Source organism: Meleagris gallopavo, chromosome 6, assembly GCF_000146605.3.
Source record: "Meleagris gallopavo isolate NT-WF06-2002-E0010 breed Aviagen turkey brand Nicholas breeding stock chromosome 6, Turkey_5.1, whole genome shotgun sequence".
Taxonomy (NCBI): domain Eukaryota; kingdom Metazoa; phylum Chordata; class Aves; order Galliformes; family Phasianidae; genus Meleagris; species Meleagris gallopavo.
Genome location: NC_015016.2, coordinates 11057708 through 11084666, shown reverse-complemented (window position 1 = coordinate 11084666; position 26959 = coordinate 11057708). Strand labels below are relative to the sequence as shown.

Below are 26959 nucleotides of genomic sequence, written 5' to 3'. Positions count from 1 at the left end.
TATCGCTTGAGGGGTCATATTCTCAAACACTGATTTTCTGTGTTTTTTTTCTGTGGAAAATTATACATGCTAGTGAAACTAGCTCAACTGTCGATGTCTTCCCTATGAACATCTGCAACTTGATAACATGAAACCTGCCTCTTTTCCCCAACACAAATCTTGATCTTCTCTTCTAACATAGTCTCAGGCGCCATTAGTTTAACCCAAATTATGTTCTTCATTAGACCAACCCACTTCCTCTTCTTTTATTTCTTTATTATTTTTTCTTATTTAATCCCTGGGGATAAAGCACTGCTTGCTACTTGTGCCCCCAAATCAGTTGTTTTCTTAACCTTGTTCATGATTCTGCTTTCACTGTTGACTTTTTCAGATTTTTTTTCTGCATAACATCCCTCTGATGCAGCCTTTCATTTCATACCATGTTGTGATAAAACACTTGGCTAAATCATCAACTTTTAAACATTTTTTGACATCAACTTTAAACATCTAGGTTTTTTTTACATGAACTGTTGTAACGTTCTTTTCCTGACATTTGATGCAGGTTCACTCTACTCATTCAAAGGAGGCAATAGAAGCTATTCTCCTAGCTTGTCAGGAGGACTGTTTCACTGTATTTTTTCACTTGTCCTCTGACTGTATCTTCTCTATCTAATTAAATAAAAACTACTTGTCTTCATTATGAGGGCCACTCCAAGCCCACTTCAATGCTACTTTTCATTTCTTGTTCGATACCAAGTGCCATCTGCTTCCACTTGGCTAGTAATGCCAACTTTCACTGTACACGTCTTTAGTTTTCCAACAAGTGCCTTCATGCTCCCCCTTAGGCAGCCCTCTGTCATGCTTGGAAGGAGTCCTCCACAAACATCTGCAAAGCCACTGTATTGCTCTTCTTCTAGTCCCACCTTCACCCTTTCTCATGCATTCCCTATTCAGGGCATGACAATGGTGCCAGAATCTGTTTATTGCTCTTCAGCCTGGAGAGAGAGGCTATGCTCTCCCTGTGTCTTTCTGCTCCCTTATCTTTCTGCAGCTATCTTTTTGTCTTTTGTGTTTTATACTCATCTTGTAAGCAGGTAAAGTTTTCCTAGGATGTTGATACAGCACACATATCATTGAGGCCTTTGAACATGCCATGGGCATCTGGGAGTTACAGTAATGCAAATAGTAGTAATTATGAATATACAGTAATATATACCTACTATCAGTGGTGTTTATCTTAGGATAGCAACAGGAGGTGAAACAGAATTCACTTCAGAGATCAAATGCCTTGTATTTTGGTGATTTGCCTTACAGCAATGTTTTACTTTAACATGTCATGTTCCTACAAGAAGTATTTATGGAGAATGCTTTTCTAAAAAAAAACTCCAGTTAGTTAAGTACCATCTCATAGCCATCAGAGTGAAAAAAGGAGCAGATAAAATTTATTTAAATGAAAAATACTGCATTTCTTGAATTGAAAATGAAAGAGTTAGCTTTGCATCAAAAAGAACATATTTCTAAGTTTGAGGCAGAAAATGGTAACTGAGACTACCGGCGCAAGTCTCAGTGCAGAAGGATCACATTTGTAAGATGGAAAACAGTTTATATTACCATAAATAATGGAAGAACTTGTACTTGCCGCAAGGTAGCTATTTTCCTATGCAGCCTACAAGCAAACACTCATAAATACTAACTTTCTCATCAGCCCTGCAGTTCTTAAACAGAAGGCACTGATCTGTTTCTTGAGCTGTGGAGTTTCTTTAATAACTACTTGACATCTACAACAGCAGCACAAGTTCTGACTAGCTACCCATTCAAAGCAATCACTGATTGTAATATGACATTGGAAGAAAGAAATTGGACCTGCCCAAGCATCCTTTCCTTCATTTTTAAATGATAATCCTTGTGATTAACATCAGTTCGGTAGACTTGTAGCTGCACCTGGAGGAAAGGAATTCAGTCACATGTGTGAGTCAATCCTCTAGAGATCACTACTGGGAAATGAAAGGAATCGCAGTTTTGAAAGGATGTGAGTGAATGTAGATTGGAGACTTTGCTACTGATGAAATGTGAACAAGACATCAGCAGAGTTCAGTGCAAATTTCTAAGCCATAAAATTAACAAAAGAAAGGTAGGTAGGTTTTGAAACAAAATAGAATATTTCTGTCATCAAACTCTTTCCTAAATGTAATAGTTTAAAAATGGACTTATGAATGACAAAGTGTTCAATTAAACAAAAGAAATTCTCAGGACTTTCTATCTAAACCATTTCTGTGGGAGATTTCATCAGAACTTTTACTTGTTTATTTGATTTTCATAACTGCTTTTTTGTTTTCCTTAAGACCCCAACTTTATAATAGATAAAGTTTTGAGGAGTAATTTATTTGCTGCTGCATTTTTTACTTATTTTTTCTGATCTGTGAACAAGTTGTTAATTGGACTTGCTTCAAGATTAATTGCAACTAGACTATTTTCTTTTTTATTCTCTTTTCCTAGAATAGCAAAAATTCATGTGGATTGCATACACAATAAAACATATAAATATTAACTAAATCCTTCTGAGCACTGAGTAAATGTTGAAGCTCTATTGTCTTCAAAGTGCTTTCACTCTGTGGCAGGACCTTGAAAGAAACTTAGCACTATCTAATTTTTATGGGTGTGGATTTGTAACGAAAGAATGATACTTCCCATGGGAAAGAGAATCAAAATAGACTTTTGTTTGTGTGTGCCTAAGCTATGGCATTTGAGTTTTTCTTATAGGTCGGCTGCAGACCAAGTATGTTTGTCTGTTACCTGAAACTTTTAGGCAACAAATAAAATTACTTTCATCTGTTATCATTGCTGATTCTTTTGATTCCAGGAATATTCAAGACCGATCTTTCCTTAAAGTTTACAACAAAGACCCCGCACATGCATTTAATCACACTTCCAGAGCTGTAAATGGAGACATAAGGGTAAGTACTAGCATTACACTTATACTCTTCTTTCTTCCAGTTTTTATGTTAATTGTTTAATAACTGTAATATATACAATTTATAAAATGTAGGATATCTGTACAGCACATACAGAAGAGGAAAGTGATAAAGCTTTCAATAGCTAAGAAACTTTAACTACTTTCAGTTTTCCAGTTATTTGCCCTGAGCATTAGCTGTTTATTTGTTCTTGTTTACTAGCATTAAAGCATGTGAATCAAAACAATGTCTTTAATTACTTATCTTGGGACATGGGGAATGTTCAAAGTTTATAAAGCATCTAACTTCATGTTTCCAAACCTTTACAGTTGAAGTAAAGCAGGGTGTTACTTCACTCCTGCAAGGCTTCAGCATGGACTAGTTTAGAGTGGCCAAGCACGTATACCTACCTACCTTAAAGTCTACTGAAACACTTTGTAAATTACCTTTCCAATAAGAAATACCTATTGTAGTGTAAATGACTTGGGGCTTTTTTTCTAGAATTTTTCTGTATGTATTGAATGAGGTCTGACATATTTGTATTTTCACATGAGCATTCTGTACTGGGAAATACAGAGAAGGCATTTGAGACATGTTCTCTTCTACTGTTTCTTTCTCTATCTTTTACTGGACCGTGTTTTTTCCTTTGATGCTCAGAGGACAGGAGGTGTGGCTGTGCACGAGCACCTCTTCCACCATATTTTCACACCCAGTGTCACAGACAGTGACACAGCAAGCAGTGGTGAAGTTACACAGTTTCATCTCCTGTCTGCCTATGGGGACTGTCCCAAGGAAACATAACAACCAAATGAGCTTGGTGGGTCCAGAAAGAAATGCCTGTCCCACCTGTGCTGTGACTTTTATGTGCGCTTCACAGCTGATTCAAACGCGCTGAAAATTTCCTGTGAAGGGATTTGCTTAATTGTGCATTTGCTTCTTGTTTTCATTATCAATTCTGAGCATGTCACACTGCTTTATTATTAATATTTCATGGAAATACTTCTGCTGTTTCAACAGTTTAGGGCCTCGTTATTTTAGAAAGATAGCAATAGTTTATTTACAGGCACTATTCTCAACCACTTCTCATTTATATACTTCAGCTATAAAATGGTCCTTTTGATAGGTCGGAAATCCAATTACTTGATTATTCACACTGTTGCACATACAATGTGAGAGAGCAAATAGATGTGCTTCAAAGGGCTAATGTGATAGCTTTTACTGCCTTCCTTAAGGTCCTGAAATTTTTCAATTCTACTTATATTCCTGTAGCAGTAACTGGATATATCTGATACATCTCCTTCATATTCAAAAGCGTGACATACCATCACTGTGCATTATGACCTTAACTGCTATAGCAATGTTACTGTGACTTTATAAAGTTAGACTGTTGTTGCGTGTGCAGTGAATGCTGGATGTATCTACTGTGGCTCTATTTGTGTTCTGTAGATGTGTTTTCAGATATAGTTAAGTGTTAGCTATATAAATTCAAATGTAACGACTGGTTATTTGGTCCTCTTCCAGCTACTTAGTGCCTAACAGAGTTGTTTTGAACACAGGTGTTGCTTTTGTGCAAAAGCAGGATCTGTATTAATTTGTATTGCTTATTTTAGAATACTTTTTACAACAAGTACATACATTTAACGCCTCTTGATTATGACTAAATCATCTTTCTTTGGCCATCACTCAAAAATTAAGGTGACACAGTGATAGCCTTTGCAATAATGTTGTTTTCATGGTAGAATATTATATTTTACTCTGCTGAAATGACAGAGGTACTGTTTTGAAATTCTGTGCATTCAACAAAACAGCTCTTTTCTCAGTTCACAAATTTCTTGCCTCTCTGGTCCGAGAGGTGAAGTCGAAACCAGGATGTTCATAAGGACACTGCAGAGAAACATGCAAAAGCCTTCCCTTTGATCGCTGTAAATTTCTGCACTTCAAAGTTATGAGCATGGAAGCAGGCAATTTCTTGAGCGCCGGAAATAATTACATTTGTTTGTCTAAGGATCGGTGTCTTATGGCTGGGTTCTTCCTTGTTCAGTCGGATCCTAGCCAAAGCTTTACCTGAAGTAGAGAGCTCTGATAGTGTTTTCTCCTCCGGAAAACACATGGCAGCTTCTGCTCAGCTTGGCAAGTACTGTAGGATCTTCTCATAATTGTCTAAATTGGCAAAATTTGTAAGACCATAATAGATGACTGATCTCTACCTTTTTTTTTTTTCAAATTCACGAGTTGTTAGGTTGGGAGGGAACCACCCTCAGGCAGTGTGATCATCTATACATCTTCCTTTAGCAAATGGTATTAAAGTTAGGGATGGGGGAGGGAGGGAGTGCAAAACTTATACATTTGATGCATATGGTAGTGCATGTGCAATACTATGGTAACAAAGTGAGTGTGGAAAAAATGCTGCTTCTTGTCCCTCATCCTCTGTGCATCTTTGCACTGGGTAAATTGATGCTCTTCAATTTCATGTGGTCTGCAAGCAGTTAAATTCCCTGCAGTGGGAAACAGGGAAAAACTCTGGTAACCACTGTGCACAGTGAACTGTTTAAAAAATCAACAGAAAAGCAGCTTATTTTCAGGTGAGTTAAAAGAACATTGTTTAGGATGTCAAGAGCTGGCATAAATACATTTTGCCACGGTGATATTGGGAGTCTAGTTCTATCTCCTGTCATTTGTGGGTTAAAGATGTTGGGTTTTATTTTGTGAGTTGGGAAGATTGTGTCTTTACAGATTTTTCTACTGTTTGCCTTCTTGTCGCTTTGGAACATTTATCTCTGGGTTTGGTGATGTTCAGGCTTCTATTCGTGTGATTTATAATCATTTCCATGTAACAGACTCACAATAGTCTCAGAAAATAATGTTAGCTGCCAGCTTGGACACCTGTTTTAGCTACCAAACAGATGTGAGACCTGTATGGGAATTGGCAGTAACACTTGAAGTATTAAGTATTACCCACACAGATGAGAAGCAAGAGGAATGTGGGATCTGTAAAATTCAGACATCCCACCAAACTGCTCCATTCTCTCATCCTTTAACTCTAATTTTTCTGGTCTTCTTTCTGTTTCATGCACCTTTCTCAATGGACTGTGCTGAAGAAAGGGGATTTGCTTGGGCTGTAAATGAATTCTAAAGAACAGTTTCTCTTGAAATCATTCAGAGCGCCTTATTTGCTCACTGTTAGTGTGCCAAGGCTGTTTACATCTTGAAGAGAATGGTTTATTTGACAAGTCTGCCATGCTGAATGTTGTTTCAAGCAAGAGGTAGCCACATAGTGCTGTCTCACTAAAAATTTGTTTTTGTACTTTTCCTTTATTTTTTTATTCTTTCCCCAACATGTACATTGAAAATCTGTAGCAGCTGTTCTCTTTGGATTCTTCATGTTGCTGCGATTCTTTTATTCTGTTGCCTGAGTACGTAACATTAATCAGCTCTTTCTAAGTCTCTACGCAACAATACTTTCAAGATACTGTCTCATGTCCAGATGTAGAAGTTAAGATGATCTTTTTATTTTCTCCAGTATTGTTATGAATTACAGTACAAGTGCATGTATGCAACCATGCTGCTCTGTGCAGTTAGAATTAATGGTTTGCACATTCAAAGGGGAAAAGACTTTCTCAGATTTACTAACTGTTGGGTCCAGCTTGTCTCTCATCTCATATTTTGCAATGGTGCGTGGGTACAATGCCAATAGATAATACTAAAGAACAGCAGACTTTTGTGTTGCTGAATGAATTCAGTGTTTTGGAGGTATCAGAACTCCTTTTGTCCTGTGTTGTTGCTGTGACTTCCTAGTGCTATACTGCTGACTTCAAGTGGAAAGGATTCCCCACTAAAAGGGCACAGTGTATTTTCTGTTCTCATTGCCCTACCTCCTCCTTTTATGGAGGGTCTGAAATAAGAATCCTAAATTACAATCTCACCCCTCTGTCCCTGTAACTTGTCTGCCTTTCTGGTGGCACAGCTGGATACTAATGATGTCGGTTTATGCAGTGATTTGTTTTGAGCATCATTTGTCTGCCAGTTTGAGAATTGGGGAAATTTTATTTCATAACAAACCGGTGGCTGTTTTGCTTGGCAGTCTTTCTCTTCCCAACTACCTGCCCTGAAGCCTGTGGGCTGCACTTTGTTTCAAAATGTTCTAGACCCACCATGTTTTCTCTTAATTCCATGGCTTGACTGAGACCTTACCAGGTCAGTAGTTTGTCCCAGACCTCAGCTGAGTGGGTGAGGCCGGAATATTCAAGGAATGCTTGTTGTGGCTGTTGTTGTATCGAGGTACGCTTTGAGGTTTTTCTTTTCAGAAATTGCTTCTCTGTGAAAAGGCAATTAAGGCAAGTTCAGTCAAAATCAGGGAGTGGGGTACATGGAAACTGCTGCTCTGGGAGATTGAGCTAGAAGGTGATGATGTTCCTGGCCGCAACAGGGCATCAGGCTGCCAAGGTGAGAGGGGATGAGTTAAACTGAGTTGTTCTGTAGAATGATGCAGACATTTGATAAGTTGGGTGAACAGTCATGTTGAACAGCTTTTGCTACTGAAACTGTGCAACAGTGACTTCGTTTTTCACCTGAAAGTGCCTGGCTAACACTTTCACTCTCCTCTGCACTATGCCTTGATGAAATCTTGAACTTAAAAAACCCTGTAAGTGCTAAAAGCCCTCAAACAACTCCCCAAGAAGCATATGAGGGGGCTGAAATTCAGTGTTGGTTTGCAGGAAAAATACGGAGATAATAACAACAGGGTTATCTTTCTATGTTCTTCAGATTCCTGTAAACATACATCCAACTTCTTTGAGATGTTTAGCTTTTTTTTACTGAATTGTTTGTAATCTTTACATCGGAAACATAAAAGCTGCAAATGCTGCCAAAATTACACTTACTCATCGCATGCCATGGCTAAAAAAAAAGTAACTCCTTGAACAACGTAGAGGTATTTAGAAGAAAAGTATTTATTGGAAAAGAATTCATGCAGCAAATCGAGTGAAAGTGCTAGAATGCCTATAGGACAGCATTTGTGTAAGTTGCCATGTGTTTGCCTTACTGATTCTATTACTATAAAACTTCGTTTTCTTTTGGGAAGAAAAAGAAAAAAGGAAAAGAAAATGCTAATATGTCTATTATCTGATAGTGAGCTTCCAAATGATACAAATCTCATCTTTCCTGCTGTTTTGCTGTCTGCTTTTTCTAATGCTCTTTTTGTCATTGAGAGGTTATGACAACATGAGCCATATTGTATTTATAAACATCACGTGTTTCCTTGATATGACTTGCAGTGTCTGCCAAACAGAACACATGGAAGAAACATTTCTCATTAGCTCAGCATTGGTTTTGGTTATACTGATTTCCGGGACAGGAAAAATGCCTTCCTCACTCAGATTTAACTTTCATACAGTAGAAAGAAAGCCTCTGAGTGTCCATGAAATCGCTTGAACAGAGACGCTGCAGCTCTCTTAGCCCACGTACTTTGTCTGAGGGAAAGAGGAAAAGCGGTTTGTTTTAAAGGGAAGATGTAATAGCATGTATTGCTGAAACTAATTCTGAATTAAAATACCTGCCAAAGACATCTAGAAACAGAACTCAGCAAGAGATGTAAGGTAAGATGATACTTATAAATAATGAAAGGTATATAATTCCTTTTCTTCTTTTTTTTTTTTTCTTCTTCCAAACTAAAAGATATTTTCAGATTAACTGGGAATTTAAATCAAAACAGTGAAAACTGTTTCTTCTTTCTTGAGCTGTATGAAAAAATAAATGCTTAATTGCTCACTAAATCACAAAGCTCTACTCTCAGGTTTTATGACTAGTTACATATTAAACATTAAGAAAGTTATTTTCCAGCTTGCCACTACAAATCTTGCTGAGATTTGAACAAAATGTATAAAACAAGTCTCTGATGTTCTGATTTTTTTACTGTCATGGTTTTACTACCTTTGCTTTGAATGGCTTGTCAGTAGTTGCCAATTATTTATGCAACAGCAGAGCAGCAGACACTGAGAAGTAGCTGCATCAAATCAGACTGTGATGAAAGATTGTAAATATACCTGCTCTCTTTCCTTCATATGTCCTTTGATATACAATACCTACTGCTGTATAAAGCCTAAGTTAGTGGGAAAGTGGGTAGAATTGTAAGGAAAACTTCCACTTTTATTTTAGCATTGCGTAAACCAGCATATAAATCTCAAATGTTTTCTGGCAAAAAGTCAATCTGTTTAAAGACATAGATCCTGCATTATAGTGGGATGCATGCTGCATTGTGGATTTCTTAGTTGGATAGCTCTGTGCTTTGATGGATTATATTTTTTTTCCCCAAGTATGATGTGTGTATAATATAAGCTTGTTGATTCTGCTACTATACCAACAATTTAAGAAATACATTTAACAAATAAATAATGCAGATAGGTTTTAAGTTTGCAACAAGCTTGCAGTTGAAAGAAAGTATAATGTTCTTGATAGTAAAATGTTCAGGGAACATTAGCTTGCCGCACCCTTGCTGTAATCTTCCAGTTAGCCTAAGAGGAGTGTCATATGGTAGATATCACAAAACAGTTACCTGGAAACTCCCAGAGAGCTTTTTCTGTGGAAACAGATCAACTTGCAACCACAGTGCAGTTGTTTTAATAGCATTTTTAGGAGTAAAGCTCTTTATTGCCCACAAACATGCCCATATTCAAGCTAGCCTGTCTTTCATGTTGAGGTTTGCTTAAAGCTTGCCCTGGAGATGAAGAATTTCCTTAATGACAATATCTGATTCTCCCTTGTGTGAAGGTCTCTTCAGCCCTTCATTAAAATTGGAAGCTTATCTCTCACATAGGTCTAAGGTTCTCAGGCAAAACTTTCAGAATCTTCACTGGGAACTTGCCCTGAATAAAAACATAAGGATTTCATTTGAGTCCATTTTTATTGTCTACTGGTTTCTGGTTTTGTTCTTACTCCACCTTCTTTTACATAATGTTTCCTTGTTCCAAGCCTTTAGATGTTTTACTCTTTTATTTTTTTTTCCATTGTCCTTTCTTTTAGTAGAACAATTAGCACTAATTTGGCTGTTTACTTGAAATTCCTCAGAAGCTAGTGGGGTCAGATGCTGCCAGAACTCCCTAAACACACTGATAGCTGATAAAAATTTCTCATGGCCATGGCCCCACTTGCTGGGAGAGGAGATCCTCTTTTACCTCCATTGTGCACCATGTAGCTTATCTGCATTACTGGGGCTAGGAACAAAGTCTGACCAAGCTTCGTGACTTCCTGTTAGTTTTCCAAATGAGGTTTTACTTGAGGTTTTACTTACGATCACTCTGTGAAGGTTGCTGTTTTGGGACCACGAGACTTAGAACCCCTATGAAGTTAGAAACAACGTTTTTTTCTCATAAACTTGCTGCTGGCTTATCAATCAGGATCTTAGATTTCCCAAGAAGTTTTTCTCAAATCCAGAATGTGATTCTTAATGATCGTGGCTCAAATTCTCTGCTTTCCACTCAGTCTTCATTTCAGTCTCCTATTAATTAACCTGCCTAGTAGTTAAAACTAAAGAGAATTAATTCTGTCCCTATCTTTTGACACAGGAAAAAGAGCAAACCAGTACCTAGTGTCTAGAAGACATCTATGTATTTGATGAGTTTGATTCCTCTCCATGTTGGAGTGTACTTTTTCTAATGTGAGCTCTGGAAAACTAATCAGAGTTCTGAAAATATGAGGAGTAAAAATATCTTTTCTTGGATACACGTAAGATCTGGGGTTAAAAAAAGCCTCAGTTGGCAAAAGCAAGACAGTTGCAAATAACAGCAGGCAACAGGGCTCCATGAGAAATGACGTGATGCTGAAGTTATTTTTTTTTCATGAGTATATGCCTTTCTGACATCATTGCAAATCAGAACTTCATGTAACTGAGTGAAAAGACCAACAGGGTGTGTTGGGTAAAGGGCTAGGCCCTTGAGCACTTAATATTTACTATAGATAGCTTCACCTTAAAATAAAGCTATTTACTTCAGTCAGGCAGACCACGATAGGTTGTGTACTGTTTTGGATAGAAGGAAGTAAAATGAAAACAAAATGTAGGGCTCCAACTGGTTGCTGCAGCAGTAGCACCTCTAATGTTGCTAAGATATACTCACACTTGCAAACAATTGCTGAGCCTTATAGCTGAGAACTTGGACACATGCACTGCAAAATCCAGTTGTACGGCTTCCATGACCATTTCTCCGTCTGGTGGTGTTGATGCCAAAACTCAACACCGCAGATTACTTCTTCTGATGTGCTATGTCCTTACTTGGAGAGAAATAGCTTTTTACAGGTATAGTAGATGTGCTGCTAAGGTCTTTTAACTATCAGCTCTAATTTATAGCATTTTTATATTATTAATGTCTTAAGCTATTCTGTAATAGAAATCATGTTTTGACTATTGTTTGGTAATGTCAGATGAGACCAAGGGCGATGCTTTATGTTCATTTAACCATATCAGCTTGTTCAGTTTTATTTGGCTTCAGCACAGTGGGAAGAGATACAAATATGGAACAAAAATAAAAGCTGAATCGTTAGTACAGCGAGTCAGAAAGCCATGCATTTATTTTGATTTATGAGTTCAGTTACTAACAGTATTTCTTTTTTTAAAGAGAAGAAATTTGATACACAGCATATTTAAACCAAATAAAAATGCTGATCTCTACCAGAAATGTACATGTCTAAAACTATTCCTTTTTTTGGGAAAAAAAAAAGGATGACCCGTCAGTTCAGCAGTGCCCTGAGGAAGTGCTGAAACTGAGACTGGTCTGAAGGGTTTGGCTGCCTGCGTTGGTGGTGGCCTTTGATATGTGCTTGGTCTCTTCAAGGGGAACAGGGTGTGGGGGGGAAATGCTTGCTGCATCTTCATGAATTACATGACTCCTGTTTGTTTTCAGAATGTTCTGCCTAAAAAAGCAGCTGTGGGAAAGCAAAAGAAACAAGCAGTTGGTTAAAACACAACGCTAGTTATGAGGGGTGCCATAATGTTAACTTAAAAAAAAAAAAATCAGTAACAGCTTTTTTATGTTCAGTCCAAACAGTCTAATAGCTTATGGGCTGGGTGGGCCATGCTATACTGATGAGATAAATGTGGATATTGGCAAACCAATGATGTAATTATGTAAATCCAACCTTTTTAGGATTGAAATGTGTTATGTTTCAGTGTATTTATATTTTTGTCATTTGTGATAACACCCTGAAAAATCTTGGCTGAAATGCTAAGAGGTTTCTTAGTGTACTCACCACGCTACTCTGTCTGGAAAGAGCACTAAGGAAGTGTAGGAAAATCAAGCATGAGAGTTGTATTGACTTTCTCTGCTTAATTGGATAATGTAGCTTTTTTTTTTTTTAAACTTCTCACATTCCATTTGTCTGTTGGAAGTTAAATACCGTCATAGAAATGTGGAAAGGAGTGCCTGCTAGATTCACTGATCTGGATGTCCTGATCAGGAGTGAAGGAATGCAGGCTGGTGGTTGGGAGATAGCTCAGACAACGAAATGTTTCTGAGGGAATAACCCCTCACACAGCAGCACTAGAATTTCAGTCTGGCCAATGCAAAATGTTCTGCTGCATATGTTGCATTATTTGTTCAGATTGCCTCATGCATGGCTAGACTGGAATTCCTCATGGGACTGCTTGGGGTCAGGCGTGGCCTGGTGCTCCCTTCCCCTCCAAGCAGAGATCACCGAGCATGCAGCCAAATTGTCCTATTGACAGCTACTCTGGCAGTGTCTGCTAGGGAGTTCAGGCAGGTTCACTACTGATGTTACCAGGCTAATCCAAATGTACAGCCTGCTCCTCTAGCTAGATTAAGCTGATGCATGTTGAGAGCTCCATTTTTTTCATGGCAAGTTGATCAATCTGATATTGCTTTCACCTTATCTTCACATTGGGTTCTTTTTTACACCTGGATAAAGTGATCTTACTGCAGGGACTGAAAGAACCACTGGCCATTATGAAGACCTGAGGTGCAGGTGTACCTGGAGAGCAGTCATAGCTATGTGAGATCAAGGGGCTGGTAACAGCATAGAACTGATGTGGGGAAGAGTTTTGTAAGAGCTGCATGCACACACATATAAAGAAGTCTTGCCACTTGTCAACACTTGGTGGTGATTGCATGCAACTAGTTTCTGCTGTCCCTCCACTAGTGACCAGACAAAAGCAACAACCTCCTTTGTGGTAGCTTTTGGCACCCAGCCCCACTGCATGTCAAGTCCTGGAGATGCTGCACCAAGGCCTGACTTGCAGAGAGCTGTTCTCTGCAATGCCTGAAGGAGACAAAGCTCTTTTGAATCTTAGCCGCTTCTTTGGTGGGAATGGCTGAACTTAGTTCTAGGTTTCAAAAGCCATTTGCAACTTTAAAGTGCATCCCAAACCTCTTTGCTTTGAATATGAGAATGGGTTGCAAAGGCAAATGATGCTCACACTTTTGCCCCTGACCTCATGCATTTACGAGGTCACTCCAGCTGGTGTTTACCTGCAGCTCACATCTTTCCTAAAAGTCACCCTCATGTTCTGACCCCTAGCAAAAAACACAAAACCTCAGAGTATCAGCCCAAGCCAAATAAGTTTGTTTGGATTTATTTTCTTCTTCCCTCTACTTTCTTTCTCTCTCCCTCTCTCTCTTTCTCTCCCTCCCAAGCCTGCTATGTTAGGCTACAGCACTGTAATAAGAAGAACTAATGCAAAATCATCTAGACATGAAGAAAATTTACATTAGTTCATGGTTTTCCACTCTCAGTCTGCTTCCTCATTCTTCCATTCTTTTTTGTGTGTGTGTGTTCAATTTCCCTTAATGCACTGTATTCTCTTGAATTTCACTTTTTTCTCATCAGTTTCTCAGCATCTGCCTTAATTCTCCTGATTTTCTTTCTTTGAGATTTATTATCCTTTTTTTTTGTTTTTTTTTTTTTTTTTTTCCCCACAACAGTCCATCTCCGATATTACTCTCTTTCATCTCTGGCCTTTCACAAACTTTTAGTACTGTCCTTCACCCTTTCCCGTTGCCCTTTTTTCCTTTTTCCTTTTTTCTTATATAATTTTACGTTCAGAATTCTCTGTTGCCTTTCCATATAATTTTTTTTCTTTGCATACTGTATGTCTGCACAGTGTCATTTTATATATTGTTTTCAGATTGATTATTGCTATTTTTTATTAATATTTCTTCATTCCTTATGGGCAAAGCAGGAAAAAAATCATGCTACAAACTCAGTACTCTTCATTTAGGCTTGAAAGTCTTCAGTCATTAGTGCTAATAGTAGGACAGAGGAAGAAAAGAATGACAAATGGATGTGCTTCTATATTTGTCTGTGGATAAATAAATAATGCTTATTACCAGCTTTAGGCTAGAGATACTTAACTCTTTATTCAGTTGAACAGAAACTGCAGCCCAAGTTGGATCCTCCAAGGTGGATAACAGCGAAGTCCACCAGTCCATCATAAGAACTAGCAAGCCGCATTTGCAATGAAGCTAGCGTTCTCCCTTCTAGCTTTAGTATCTCAGCTTGACTTATAAAGATAAAAAAGAAAAAGGAAAAAAGAATGGGTTGAAAAACAGAGCAGAGATCGAGCTAAATGAAAATACATATGGGCAGGCTCATGGTAAAGAGTAAGTCTGCTCTTCATGAACTTGGGGTAGGAATCAGTGGGGAGAGACAGGGAACACCAAGGAACAGCTTGTCCCCCCAGACAGAGGGACACAGCTGACTGGGGGTGCCTGACTGCCCTTTAATGTAATGTGGGGTGAGACAGATCCTCAGCGCTGAGCAGCTAATGATGCCAACTTTACTTCTGAGAAGTGCTTAGTGTGTACATGTCTGTGATACATGCTGTGATACTTTCCTATGCCTAGGAAAATGTCTTTGTTTAAATCAGTGCAGAAGTGAGAGGAAAGCATGAGGTTTGAATTACAGAGCAGAGAGACAGACTGCAGACCTGACGTAATAGCTCAGTTTTGCAGAACCTTCTTCATGTGACTCCAGTGAGAGTCAGCTATATTTGCTCTAGTATACTTAGAGTGGCTTATAGAATTTCCAGCACCTCCAGGATATGCTTGCTTTTATTCACTTGCCTTTTTTTAATCCCTAAAAATCTAAAGTTCCAGATTAAGTTGACCTGCCATCACAAAAGATAGAACAAAAACGCACTGCCGGCATGTTTGTATACCTAATGTTATACACACATTACATGATGCGTAGCTCCACCCTGCAGGCACAGCCCCCTTTACAGTGGTTCATTCTAGCTAGTAGCAATCTGTGTGGTGTGTGGTGGTTTTTGCTTAATTGTTTGTCCTTTGCTTTTTGATTTAAGAACTAGGGAGTTTGAATTAAGCATGAGAGAACTTTATGGTACTTTTGTGTACCCTGAGGCATATCTGTTTCACTGAGTGCCTTAGCAATCAGTAAACCAAAGGAATAACAAGCAATATGTATGTTTAGGGGAAGATCTGCACGCAATCTCAAGTCCAGTACATGTCAGGCAGCCAGAACTATTCCATTCCCTCTCTTTGTTTAGATCAGCCTTTTGGATTCAAAGATGAGCTCCTGTAGGATTATGAATCCCTATAGATATGAATATGGGCAGATGCTGAGGCCTATCTGAAGGTGTTACTGAGGGTGATGGAGAGCAGGGTGGCACTGCCTCCAGATGGGCAGGACAGCTTGGTGCCCTTGATGAAGGATTGCAACTCAGGGGCTCTGTGATCTGCTCCTCCATTTCTGGGGAACATACCATCTCAGAGTGAGATCAGGGTAGGATATGACCACTTTTTTATTCCTCTACTGAATAATTGGAGGCAAAGCAAGGGGTTGATGTCTCTCCTTTCAGTGAAGAAAGTGAATAACCCTGCTGAGAGGTTTCTCATGTTGGAGTAGAAGGGAGAAAGATGCTGGAGGTGGCTCTCATGCTGTGTAACGGAGGCTGCAGACAGATTTTACAGACAAGTCCATGCATAGGTCTTTGTCCTCCTCCATTCTTCTTTTCTTAGATCAGAATTAGATGCTGGGTGGGCTGTAGGAATGAAAAAGTCGTGTGAGACAGATCTTCATTGAAAAAACAACAACAACATAAAGGCCAGGGAAAAAAAAAGCTTCATTCAGACAACAGCTGTAAAAAACATCACCAGCAAAATGTCTTTCCATTTGGATTCTGCTGGATTGAATGAACTTCTTGCATTGAAGAAAGACCCCACTGACTCCATCACATGCTTTGCTCCAGAGTACTGATAGCAAAACCAAGCTGAGCTAGTGATGAGCCATTAAGCCAGTATTTCCCTGTTTTCTGTCAAAGAAATGGTTGTTTACAGCAGCACCAGCATCAACTGATTAATTGTTTCCATCCAGGAAATTATTATTAGGGGCGCAAGGACCAAAAGAGCTGTTATCAAGAGCTGAAAGGACTTTGATCATCAATCAAGTAATAAGTTAGTTATATGTATGCCTCGTATTTATATCCCATAGCAGGCTTCAGAATTTTCTCTGGCTTTATAGCTGTGTATGTTATTGATGTGTCTCTAACACTTTTCCATTGAGACTTGAGGGGAGCAAAGAGAAGATAAATTAAAATGTGATGGGCTAATTAATGCAAGGATCCAACAGATTAATGTTGTAAATAATGTAGAGTTAAGTAGGGTGACTGGAGATTTTATTCAGTGGTAACTGTCATTAATATAGACATAAACATAGATTTGGAAGTAGTAAACTAGCCCAAACCTTCAGACCTGATCTGAAGTGTAGGATGTTGTGCTTCTTAAGGGCATCCCCTTTGTTTAGATGGGGAGTTTAACTGGAAAGGAATTCTTGTTCTGTGCAGTACATTATAAACAAATAGGTGGCAAGTAATTAAACATGGAATAATACTTGGCAAGTTAGACAAGGCTTGAGGGCTCTGATAAAGTAATTGAAATGGAAAGTAATACTTCAATGGTTTGTATGCATTGTTAGAACCTACAAATTAGTAGTGATATATTCTTGCACTATTTATGATGTTGTGCTCAATGTATTTTAAAATTAAAAGAAGATAATTCCTCATTTGAAAACTTTTCATATGCATCAGACATACTCAAAGACTATTGCATATAGTGCCAGATGTATGGAGAACTAGGTGTGGTATGTCTGATGTTCTGGGATATACTTTACCATGCTAGAGTCCAATTACTGAAATTGCATCCTACCAGCTTGCAATTCATTACAAAGAAGCTGCAGTGAAATATAGTGGTCTTTTTTACCCTGCATATTAGCATAATAATGTGATTCCTCACTGCAGGTTTATTTACTTGTAAGGAAGAATGTGGATGGCAGAATATACTCTGCACTTGCTGGAAAGCATCTGACATAAAAGTTTATTTGGATAAATTTGCCTTTATTTTTACTTTTGGTGTATTTGAGTCTGATTGGTCAGCAGACCTAAGCAGCTTTTTAACCAGGCGAAGTATATACATCCATACATTAAAAGGGGATGCTTGACTGGTTAGTTAGCCCTGCCAAATATAAACCAGATGCTTCAACAGTAAATACTGTTTTACTCCTATACTGCAAGAAACAAGCTTTGACCGATCAAATTTGAAATAAAAATAAATAGGTTTAACTTTGTTTCTATGCTATAATATTACTTTATTATAGTTCTAGTGCAAATATATAATACAAAGAATATCTCAAAATATTTTTACAGTGAAACTAGAAATGATGCATTTAAGACAAAATGAATATCTTTACACTCATTCAAGTTGTTTCCATTTTTCTGCATAGCTAGAGCAGTAATGGCTTTACAATGTACAGTAGGAATCAGAAGACACGGCATTTGACTGCAAATCTGGAGGACTCCTTGCTGCTGGGCAGGGTGTAGTACGGAGAGGAACACCAGGTTTTTTGGTTTTGTTTATGGGATCTGCTCTGATCTTTGTCATGTTACTTAAATGCTCTCTATCAGCATACCCTTTTGTAACAGAAGTGAGTGATGCCTCCCTCTCTGGCTGAGAGGAATACACTGAAATAGAAGCCTTACTCCAGTAAGGCCCCTTATAAATGGCTCTTTACACTGATGTTGGCTCATGGTCATGTGCTCAAAATACAGTTTGATTCTTTTGAATGCCAGTAATGTTGATAAAAGCAGTATTTTTCTGGCGTGAAAACATAGCCAAAAAGTACAGAAGAAAACTGCAATGCTGTGAAGTGCTTGTGTCATGAGATTACCGTATGATGTTTAAGTCCCTCCTCTTTCACACTGTGAATACTGCATTTGTAAGAATACATTTTCTGTATTCTTTGGTCTTTTGGAGTGAGAGGATGGAAGGGGTGGATGCAGTCTTTCTACTCTCAGTAGTTGGGGTTTTTTTGACAATTCCCTTCTCTAGTGTGTCTTTATAACAAAAAAAGAAAGAAGGGTAATCTAATAGCTAGCATAGTGTGCTGTAGCTATCTCTGAGACTGATTTATGGTGGCCCCAAAGTTCAGGTTAGCCAGGAGGCTCAGGTCCTGGTTAATGAGTAGACAACCAGGTCCAATGGCTGGGTGCTGTGCCCGGCACAAGAGGCTCTTGCTTCCTCCTGCCAGCCATTGCTACCAAGTTTGAAACTGAATGGTGGCTGTATTTTTTTCTAGAATTGTTTATGCTGGCTTTGCTAAGTAATTAGAGATCATCTTAGTGGGGAATTAGTATGTGTGTGTTTCTTATTGTTACCTTTAAAATGCCCTCTCTTACCTAAGGGAAGGTGACTCGCTGCTTTATTTATGGCTTTCCCCTTTGTGAGTCTCCCTTGTATTTCATTCTGTGACATTAGTCTCCTATTCGTCTCATAGGCACACATTAAAAAATGGTTGAGCGATTGAATCACATAGTGTTGCACAGTTTGTGACTGGGTGACATGCCAAGGAGGTTATTTAGTGACTAATTTCAAAGGGGAGGAGAAATTGCAGCGTTGTCATGTGGAAAAGTACTTCAGTCTATTGAAGCAGCGTTACTAGATGACCGAGTAAAGCAAGATGGCCTGTCCCTGTTGTGAGCAGAGGGAGCAAGGAACATTTTCTGTAACCTTTTCCCAGAAGGCATGGATATATAAAATGTTGTACTGTAGACTGAGGATTTAGATTCAAGGCTGAAAACAAAAAGTGCTTTATTAGAAGAAGTGGAACCAAATGTTCATCTTACTGCTGTAGCCATACAGGTGATTTCCTTAAGTAACAGTAAGTGGCTTTAATTATTTCAGAGCAAAAATCCTATGGGATATGATGATGTTTCTCTTTTCTCTGTAGCTAAAGTGGGCTAAGAGTCTAATAAGACTGCTGCTGTTTTTAATTGTTGAAACAAATGCCCAGAGTAGCATCAGGACAGCTGAGAAATGATGCCTGAAGGATCAGACTGCAGGATTTGATCTGAAATTCTCTGTTCTGCTTGTTTGCAAGATCCATCTTCAGCAGGCATGTTGACTTAGAGGCAAGGTGAAGCATCCAAACATTATTTTTGATATTACCGTTAAATTTGTTTTGTTAGAGCTTTACAGATCTGTTTTACATTCAGTAAAAAGTGAAACAGGTATTCTTTGTTTTCCCCGTGGGAGCTTTAGGGGATGGTATGAATTAAGTTTATATGTGGTCAGGGATATAAAAGGACATACTGAGACCTGTAAAGTACCTTGAGGTAAAACATTTGGATAGCTGTAGGGACTGGATTCATAAACAAGTGTGCATTGAAGATCTAACTATAAAGTAAGGGACAATGATGTTAAGAATGTGTTTGATGCTCTATCATATGGAAAGGGAAATAAGGCTGCATCTGAACTGTGCTTAACTCAAGTCAGTGTATGTGTAGCTGAAATATCATACCCTACATTTTCTCTTCTTGAGGTTAAAGTAGTGCTTATGCCATATCCCTTGTACATCTTCACAAAAGGTAGAAAAGCCTGGGGATGAGGTGCTGTGATGACATCAAGTAGTATGGTGAAGAGAATTGCTTAGGATTCACTCAGGAGAAGAGTAACTGACGAAGGAAGTCTATGAACATAGAAACTGGGGAAATGCCTTATCCTCAGAGACATCTTACTCTGATTGCAGCACTGTTGAATGAAAACCACATAAAATTAATAATATAGATACCATATCCACATATGTCCCATAAACATTTTTTTTCAGGTGTGATCTTTAGAACCAGGAAATTACCATTTCATAGATGTTCTGAGTTCAACTCTTTTTGTACCATAATACAGAGATTTTACAGCTGGACATATATCAAAACTGCGCAAAAGAAGCTAGAGAGCTGAAACCAAGATGTGTGCTAAGAATGGGAAGTTTATTACAAAAATTACTGGTATTTCTTAGGGAGTTCTGAAAACTCTTTGTCTAGAAAAATATCCAGAAGAAGATAATGGAAATGTATGGGGCATGTTAAGAAAGTAGCTAGGTGGGTCTCAGAGTTCCCGATTCATGGCAAGTTTGAACATTTGAAATCAGTTTTATTTTGGAATTACCAGCATGTGATTCCCATAATGAAAAAAATATTGTGGAAACTGACTCCTCCTAGAGCTTTGTACTGTGGGCCAGGCTTAGCTGAAGCCAGGACTCCAAGGTTAGCCTAGGATAGCTGTTTCATTGTCTGAACTATCTCTTTGAGACATCAGAGGACCCATCTTCAGTCAAAATTGCTAACTAAATGTCTGAAAGCACTGCTGAGGAGTGATAAGACATTGAAACTTCTGCTCATCTTACTCCATGATCTTGAAGATCATTGTAGAATTGTCCAGTACTTCACTCTGCCAAAAAGACCATGGAAGAGCTGGAGTCTCTACGCCTCAGCAGGCTCTGACCAAGTTGTCCCAGAGCTGTGAATCTGGAAAGCCAGAACTCTAGAGCACTCCAGGAATGTTTCATAAGGAAACATGTTGGTATTTGACTTAAAGCTGCCAGGGTGGACTTTCAACTCACTCTTGTTTAACTGACATTTTAGCAAATCTTTCAGTTCAGTTAGTATTGTCTGATGAAATTATTTTTAATTGGAAAGTTCCTGACCAGAAAAAGCTAAGATGATGGTAATGTGCTTTCAGTTTGTAAGTATGCCATGGAGCAGCTGGAGGAACCCGCAGATGTAGCCAGCCTGTTGGGTTTTTTTTTCTGAAATGGCCCAACAGAATGAGGAAATCTGTAGGAATTAAAAGAGACACAAAGAAAAGGCAAGGACAAACAAGTGTGACAAACTTTCAGTGATGTCTGATAGCATGAGGATTTGGCTTTAGAGAGACGGTCATGGTACATGTACTTAAAAATGTCATTTTCAAACTGTTTACTGTTTCTGTAATTTTCAAATGCACTATGCCATATTGTAAACGATATTATTTTAGAAATATCAAAAATCTATCTGACATTTTTTTGCAAAAGCTCATTTGTGCTTTCAGCTGTGCAAACCCACCCTTGGTGAAAGACTGGCTATGACAGATACGATATAATATAGGGCAACTAATGATTAAACTGAGGATTTTGGACAGCTAGTACAGTAAGGCTGTCAATTTATTTTTACTAGAGAAGAACTAATGGATTGTGTTCTTGTTAGGTTTAGGGTTCTTTACGTAAGCCTTCCCTGATTAATAAAGGTGAAGGTCTGCCTCATTTTTAAGAAGATTTTCGTCTAGTGGGCAAGATCTCTTTATCTTGAATGTATTTGTTATGTAATGAATTGACCAGTTTTGTTATCACTATTTAGGTTTTATGTAGCATTTTCAACAAAGATTGCCCAATTTCTTGATAAAATTCTTTGCAAGTGTCCTCAGTTTACTATTGGGTGAGCCAGCTTTAGGAGCAGATGTGCAGTTTCCTCAGGGAAATAAAGGGTGCTGACAGGAAAGTAAGAAAAAGTAATAGCTTTGCGTGCCTGAGAGGTGATTAATGGTGTCTGCTGGGAACTCCAGGGTGTTTTCAGGACAATGCAGGGATGAGCACCATTACAGAAACATGCTTCATCTAGGTATTTTGGCAGGCTGAAATTCTGGAGTGAAAACTGTTGTGGTGCTCTCTCTCAACAGGGAAGGCTTGGTAGAGCAATGGGAAGGGCTGCCATGTCAGAAACCCTCACCTACTTTTCTCTTTGCCTGTGCTTTACTATGAGATGTTAGCAGATAATGGAGTGAGTCAGGGTGCACATCTGGCATCCAGCTACCTGGGGAGATGAAGGGTTGGTGTGGTGGTAATGAATCAGCGGTAGTGCAGTGCTAGCTGGCACTGCCCTGGAGTGCTTGTGGGCACAGCTCCCTATGCCCTGTCCTATGTGTGCTGCAGTACAAATGGTGTCTAGAAGCCAGCCCAAGAGAGAGAAGAAAGAATGACTGCATTGTGAGAAGCCCACCTTATGATACCATGACTCTGTCCTTCTTTCAGGGGAACTGAGCTATTCAGGGAGCCAGGAGCTGCAGCAAGATTTGTGTTCTGCTATATGCAGAGACACTGGGTCTGCTCAGTCTTTATGTGAGCTACCAGAAGCAAAGGAAACTCTTTGTAAAGTCATCTTTTTGGGCAAATAGAAAGCTGGTTTGCTACCTTTCTGCATATCATAGTATTTAAAATACAGCAAGTTACTGAGTAAGCAAGCTAATTTTGAAATAAAAAGCATAGCTGGTTTTATCTGATGTTCACTCTTCTGTATATGTCCAATGCCTCTGTTCTAGTAAAAAAGAAGAAATCCAAGTCTGTATCTTACAAACTCTGGTGTTGTTAGATTGACCAGAAACTTCCTCAGGAGATGCTTAAATGTGGTGTGATCTTTTTTACTATTGAATGTGAAAGATTCTCACTGGTGCCTTTTGCCTCCAGTGCTTCATACAGAAATGGTTGTACTAGCCATTTGCCACACTTTAACCTCAAGGACTGACAAACAAGTTTCTATTTCAAGGATGTACAGGCTACAGAGAGCAAGAACAAGGAAGAGCTATGTGCTCAAGAAAACCACACCCTCAGGCAAATATATTACGTAGCACGTTATCCTATGCCTACATTAAAAAATCTTCTTTTTCTTTTCAAAGCAATTGTCTGTGGCATCACCTAGTATTTACAGGCTCGGATAAGCCTGATATTATCTTTCTTTATCTTGAGTCATACAGCACAAGACTAAGAACATGTGGCTCAAAGCAGCCTACATATTGGAGTGTATGTGTGGGACAGGAAGAAAAAGAACAGTACAGAAAGTAGAGTGTATATGGGAGAGAGTAGTGTGCTTTGAATATCACACAGAAGATATATAGCTGAGAAGCATGAAGAGACCATCATTTGAATTTCTGAAGCTGCCATTAATGAAGAATCCAGAGATTTTGGAGAAGGGAAAAAAGTAGAAAGAGAAAATATTGACAGGTGGCAGGAGATGCTGTAATGTGACCAGTGAGACTGCCTGGTGCTCAGCCCTGCCCAGCTCACATGCCCCTGTCCTCCAGCCCTGGGAACCCCAGACTCCATGTCTCCAACTACTCTTCCCTTCTGCACACTCCACCCAGAGACTGAGTCACATCCTAAAATAGAAAGGGAACCTTTCAGGAAGGGGCTGTCTGTTCAAGCTTTGTGCCCTCCTAGCCCAGTGGAGTCTTGTTTCAGGCTGTGCGCTACATGCACTATATTAATGCAAAGAGCAAAAGTAAATAGCTTTGTAGCCATCAGTACTCAGACATGGGAAGTTGAGCAATAGCTGATCTACGTATTTGAACCGATTGTTTCCATCCTGAAATATGGGAATATGGTAAGATGGAAAATAGGTATGTTTCTTTGACAAATTTCTTTAACTTATGAGGAACAAATGAGCATATACAGGAATATGAAGTCCAGAAGTTAGTGGATATAAAATCTATTGCTTTCAAAACTTCCCATGGAAATTTTCTCTCTGTACAAGGAAACATCAGAATTTTCCTTTCACTGCAACCAATGTATCCCATTGCCTGTGGTTTGTGTGCCAGATACTGTTGGAACTCTTGCAGTTTCAGCTGATAGAACTAAGCAGAACGTGATACAGCCTGTATGGTGGGGATCAAGGAGGTTTTCTTCCTCCATTCTCTCAGTGCAAAATATCTCTTGCTGTCTATAGGCGTGAGCCCAAAGTGGCTCAGAGCTGGGAGGAGTCTTTCTGTTCTGTTGGCACAACACAGCTCGGTGTGCTGCAGTGTTTCTTCAAGTCAGATGAAGAACACTATTGAATTTCCACCAATAATTTTATTAATACTGTTTAGTTCTGTTATATTTTAAATTCCAGACTTCAGTAATTGTCTGTGAAAATAAAAAAAAAGCTATCCCATGTTCCCCTTTGGCTGGATAATGCTTCTGACCCATCCCAACTCGTTCCTTTGTTCTGTTGCGCATATTTATTATTGCTGCTGCCACAGTCAGGTTATCTCTTTTCTTCTTTTTGATACCTGATACTGCAGACTTTTGATCTCTGGCACTGGGGAACGTCATTTGTAATTCCCGAGTGTGGAGCCTGTTGCGATGAGAGCAGCTATTGTTTATGTACCACCACTGCAATTCCCTTGCCAGCGGAAAAACCTGTGGTGGGGCAGGAATAGAAAGAATATAATTTCTTTCCTCATCAGCCATGGATCACTCTTACTGCAGTGAATCCAGTCGCACTGTCAAAGCAAGGAGTGAGAGGGGAGAAAAATGGTGAAGATTTCAGATCAATGACTTCCACTGCACAGAAGCATGTGCTGTGTAACTTTAGGAATCCTTGGGAGCAATGCATAGAGAAAGAAGCTGAAATTGACTACACAAATTTTGGGTGAAGCTTTAATTTTTTCTGATGTACTTGGTGGAACTCAGCTGACTTTTTTATCTCCTTGTTTATCTACCTGTCCTGTACGGCACCAGAGTAAGCACGTGATGCTTGCTAGAGGGAGAATTTCTCTGCTTTGTGCCACTGATGATGCTCAGTCACCTAAAAAAGTCGTTAGGCAGTGTGATGCTGGAGTCTCAGAAGCACATGTATTCTCTGCAGTTTTTGCAATGGCCTTAGTTAAGGAAGCACTCATGTGCTGGTAAGGAAGTTTTCCCTTTCTTTTCCTCATTTGCTCAGTCCTTACTGTGAGCAGTTAATGATGCTGATTATAAAACTATAATATTTGATAGCTTTCTGAGCACGTTCTCTGTGCATTTTCCTAAGCTCTCTTATCTTTGGTTGTGGTTCAGGAACTTCTGGCACATGTTTTATAGGGACTGACTGTTTTCATGCAACTTGAGTGTAAGTAAATGTTTGCACTTGTCCCTTATGCTTTGTGTACCTTTTGCATAATAAAGGCCACATCAGGGCATTAGGAAAAGCCAAATCCTGCACTGAAGTAAATGGAAAATTAGTTGTGTTGTTTATTTTTTTGTGTGTCAAAAGAATCCAGATATATTTGTGATGCCAGCATTTTTTTCCTGGTTTAGAATCAACAAACTTTCTAGTCTGTGTGTCTGATCACTGAACTTTTTCAAGTCCATAACAGCCATGTGTACGTGGAGCACCTAGGCCTGATTTCAGCTTGGGTATCTGAATAACAGATTAGGATAATATGGTATTTCCATGAACAAATGTATTTTTAAAACTCTCATATCCCTTTAACATGCAGGCCTTTTTATTGCTGTCTATAGATCCCAAGAGGTTTTATTTTTGCAGATGACAAATTATTTAATCTTGAAGGTAGTTTTCATTTCTGTGAATGTTGATGTTGTCACAATCTGCATCGCGTTCTGCTCCTTTGGTAATTTTGCATCCTGTATGTTTTCCTTTCATTTCCAGATGCAGAGGGAAATTGCCTATATGGGCCGAGATGGCCCAAGCGCTTCCCGCTCTGGATCTGCTGCACACCCTGCCCATGCGATGCCCAGCTCTCCACCCTCCACTCCAGTGCCCCACTCCATGCCCCCCTCTCCATCCAGGATCCCCTATGGAGGTGGACGTCCCATGGGTGTTCCAGGCAATGCTACCATCCCCAGAGACCGGCTCTCCAGTGTGTCGGCATCACGCTCCATATCGCCCAGCCCAAGCGCCATTTTGGAGAGGCGGGATGTGAAACCAGATGAGGATATGAGTAACAAAAACCTGGCCTTGATCCGAAATGAAGGTCTATATGGGGACCCATACTTGTTTCACGAGGGGAGGATGAGCGTGGCTGCACCCCACAGTGGACACCCCCTTGATGTCTCTGATCACATTGTCGCCTACCATCGCAGTGCCATGAGGTCATCAAGCACTTACTGTAACCCCTCTATGCAGCCTGAAATGCTGGAGCAGTCCTTGTACAGGCAAAAGCCACGAAAATACCCAGAGAGCCACTTGCCCACACTCAGCTCTAAAACGCCGCCCGCCTCACCCCACCGGGTGCCTGATGTGCGCATGATCGATATCCATCCCCACCATAGTGCACACGTCCCTCCTCACGCTATCCAGCCTGACAGGGCCTCTCCCAGCCGCCAGTCCTTCAAAAAGGAGCCAGGACCACCTGTGTTTGTGGATGCCAAAGTGCGAAGTGCCCTTGGCCACGCGGGCATGGCAGAGGCTGTGCCGTCTCCCATCGACAAACAGGCTTTTGGCTATGGGTCACCTGCAACGCCTAAGGATAAGGAAACAAGGTAAGGCAGAGCCAGACCTTAATTTATGCAAATAATCAATGTTCCTAACGTGCGCATGTTGTGCTGGCGTACCCAGGGGATGCTGTGATGTGTAGGAGGCTGCTGCGCTGGGCTGCGGTGTTTATTAGCTGTCTGTCAAGGTAGTTAGTAATTTAGAGGAAATGCGACACCACCCATTATTAATCCGAAAGTATTGTCAGCTCATGATGAATCCCTAGTTATTTTCATTTGTGCAAATTTCAGTCATTGGAAAAAATATAATAAAATAAAATGATTAACTAGGATTTTTCTTTCCAGGCAACCAGATCATGTTACAAGAACAAATGATGTTCTGTTCCTGCTAATAAGGGAATATATTTCACCCCCGTTAAGAATGACACTCTGATATTACAATTTTGGTTCTTTATGGAGTGGAGTTTTTCTCATCTAGTGTTAGGAAATTGGAAGAATTTATCATTACTGTCTTATCTCCT

At 39.4% G+C, this 26959-nt stretch overlaps 1 protein-coding gene across 13 annotated transcripts in view; it reads left to right on the top strand.

The window, feature by feature from the left end:
* The window catches only part of KIAA1217 (KIAA1217 ortholog), a 107617-nt gene that overhangs the window by 27051 nt on the left and 53607 nt on the right, over positions 1-26959 (top strand). For 11 of the 13 annotated variants that reach the window (XR_793853.3, XM_031553863.1, XM_031553864.1 and 8 more), the window contains exons 4-5: positions 2840-2933; positions 25654-26486. Coding sequence is in view for 12 of the 13 variants with exons in the window: in XM_031553863.1 (XP_031409723.1) it covers positions 2840-2933; positions 25654-26486 (927 nt within the window). In the remaining variant the exon portion in view is untranslated. Of the gene's footprint in view, positions 1-2839; positions 2934-8214; positions 8525-18870; positions 19104-25653; positions 26487-26959 lie in introns of those variants that run through there. The other 2 variants (XM_010712433.3, XM_010712432.3) reach the window with 2 other exon arrangements.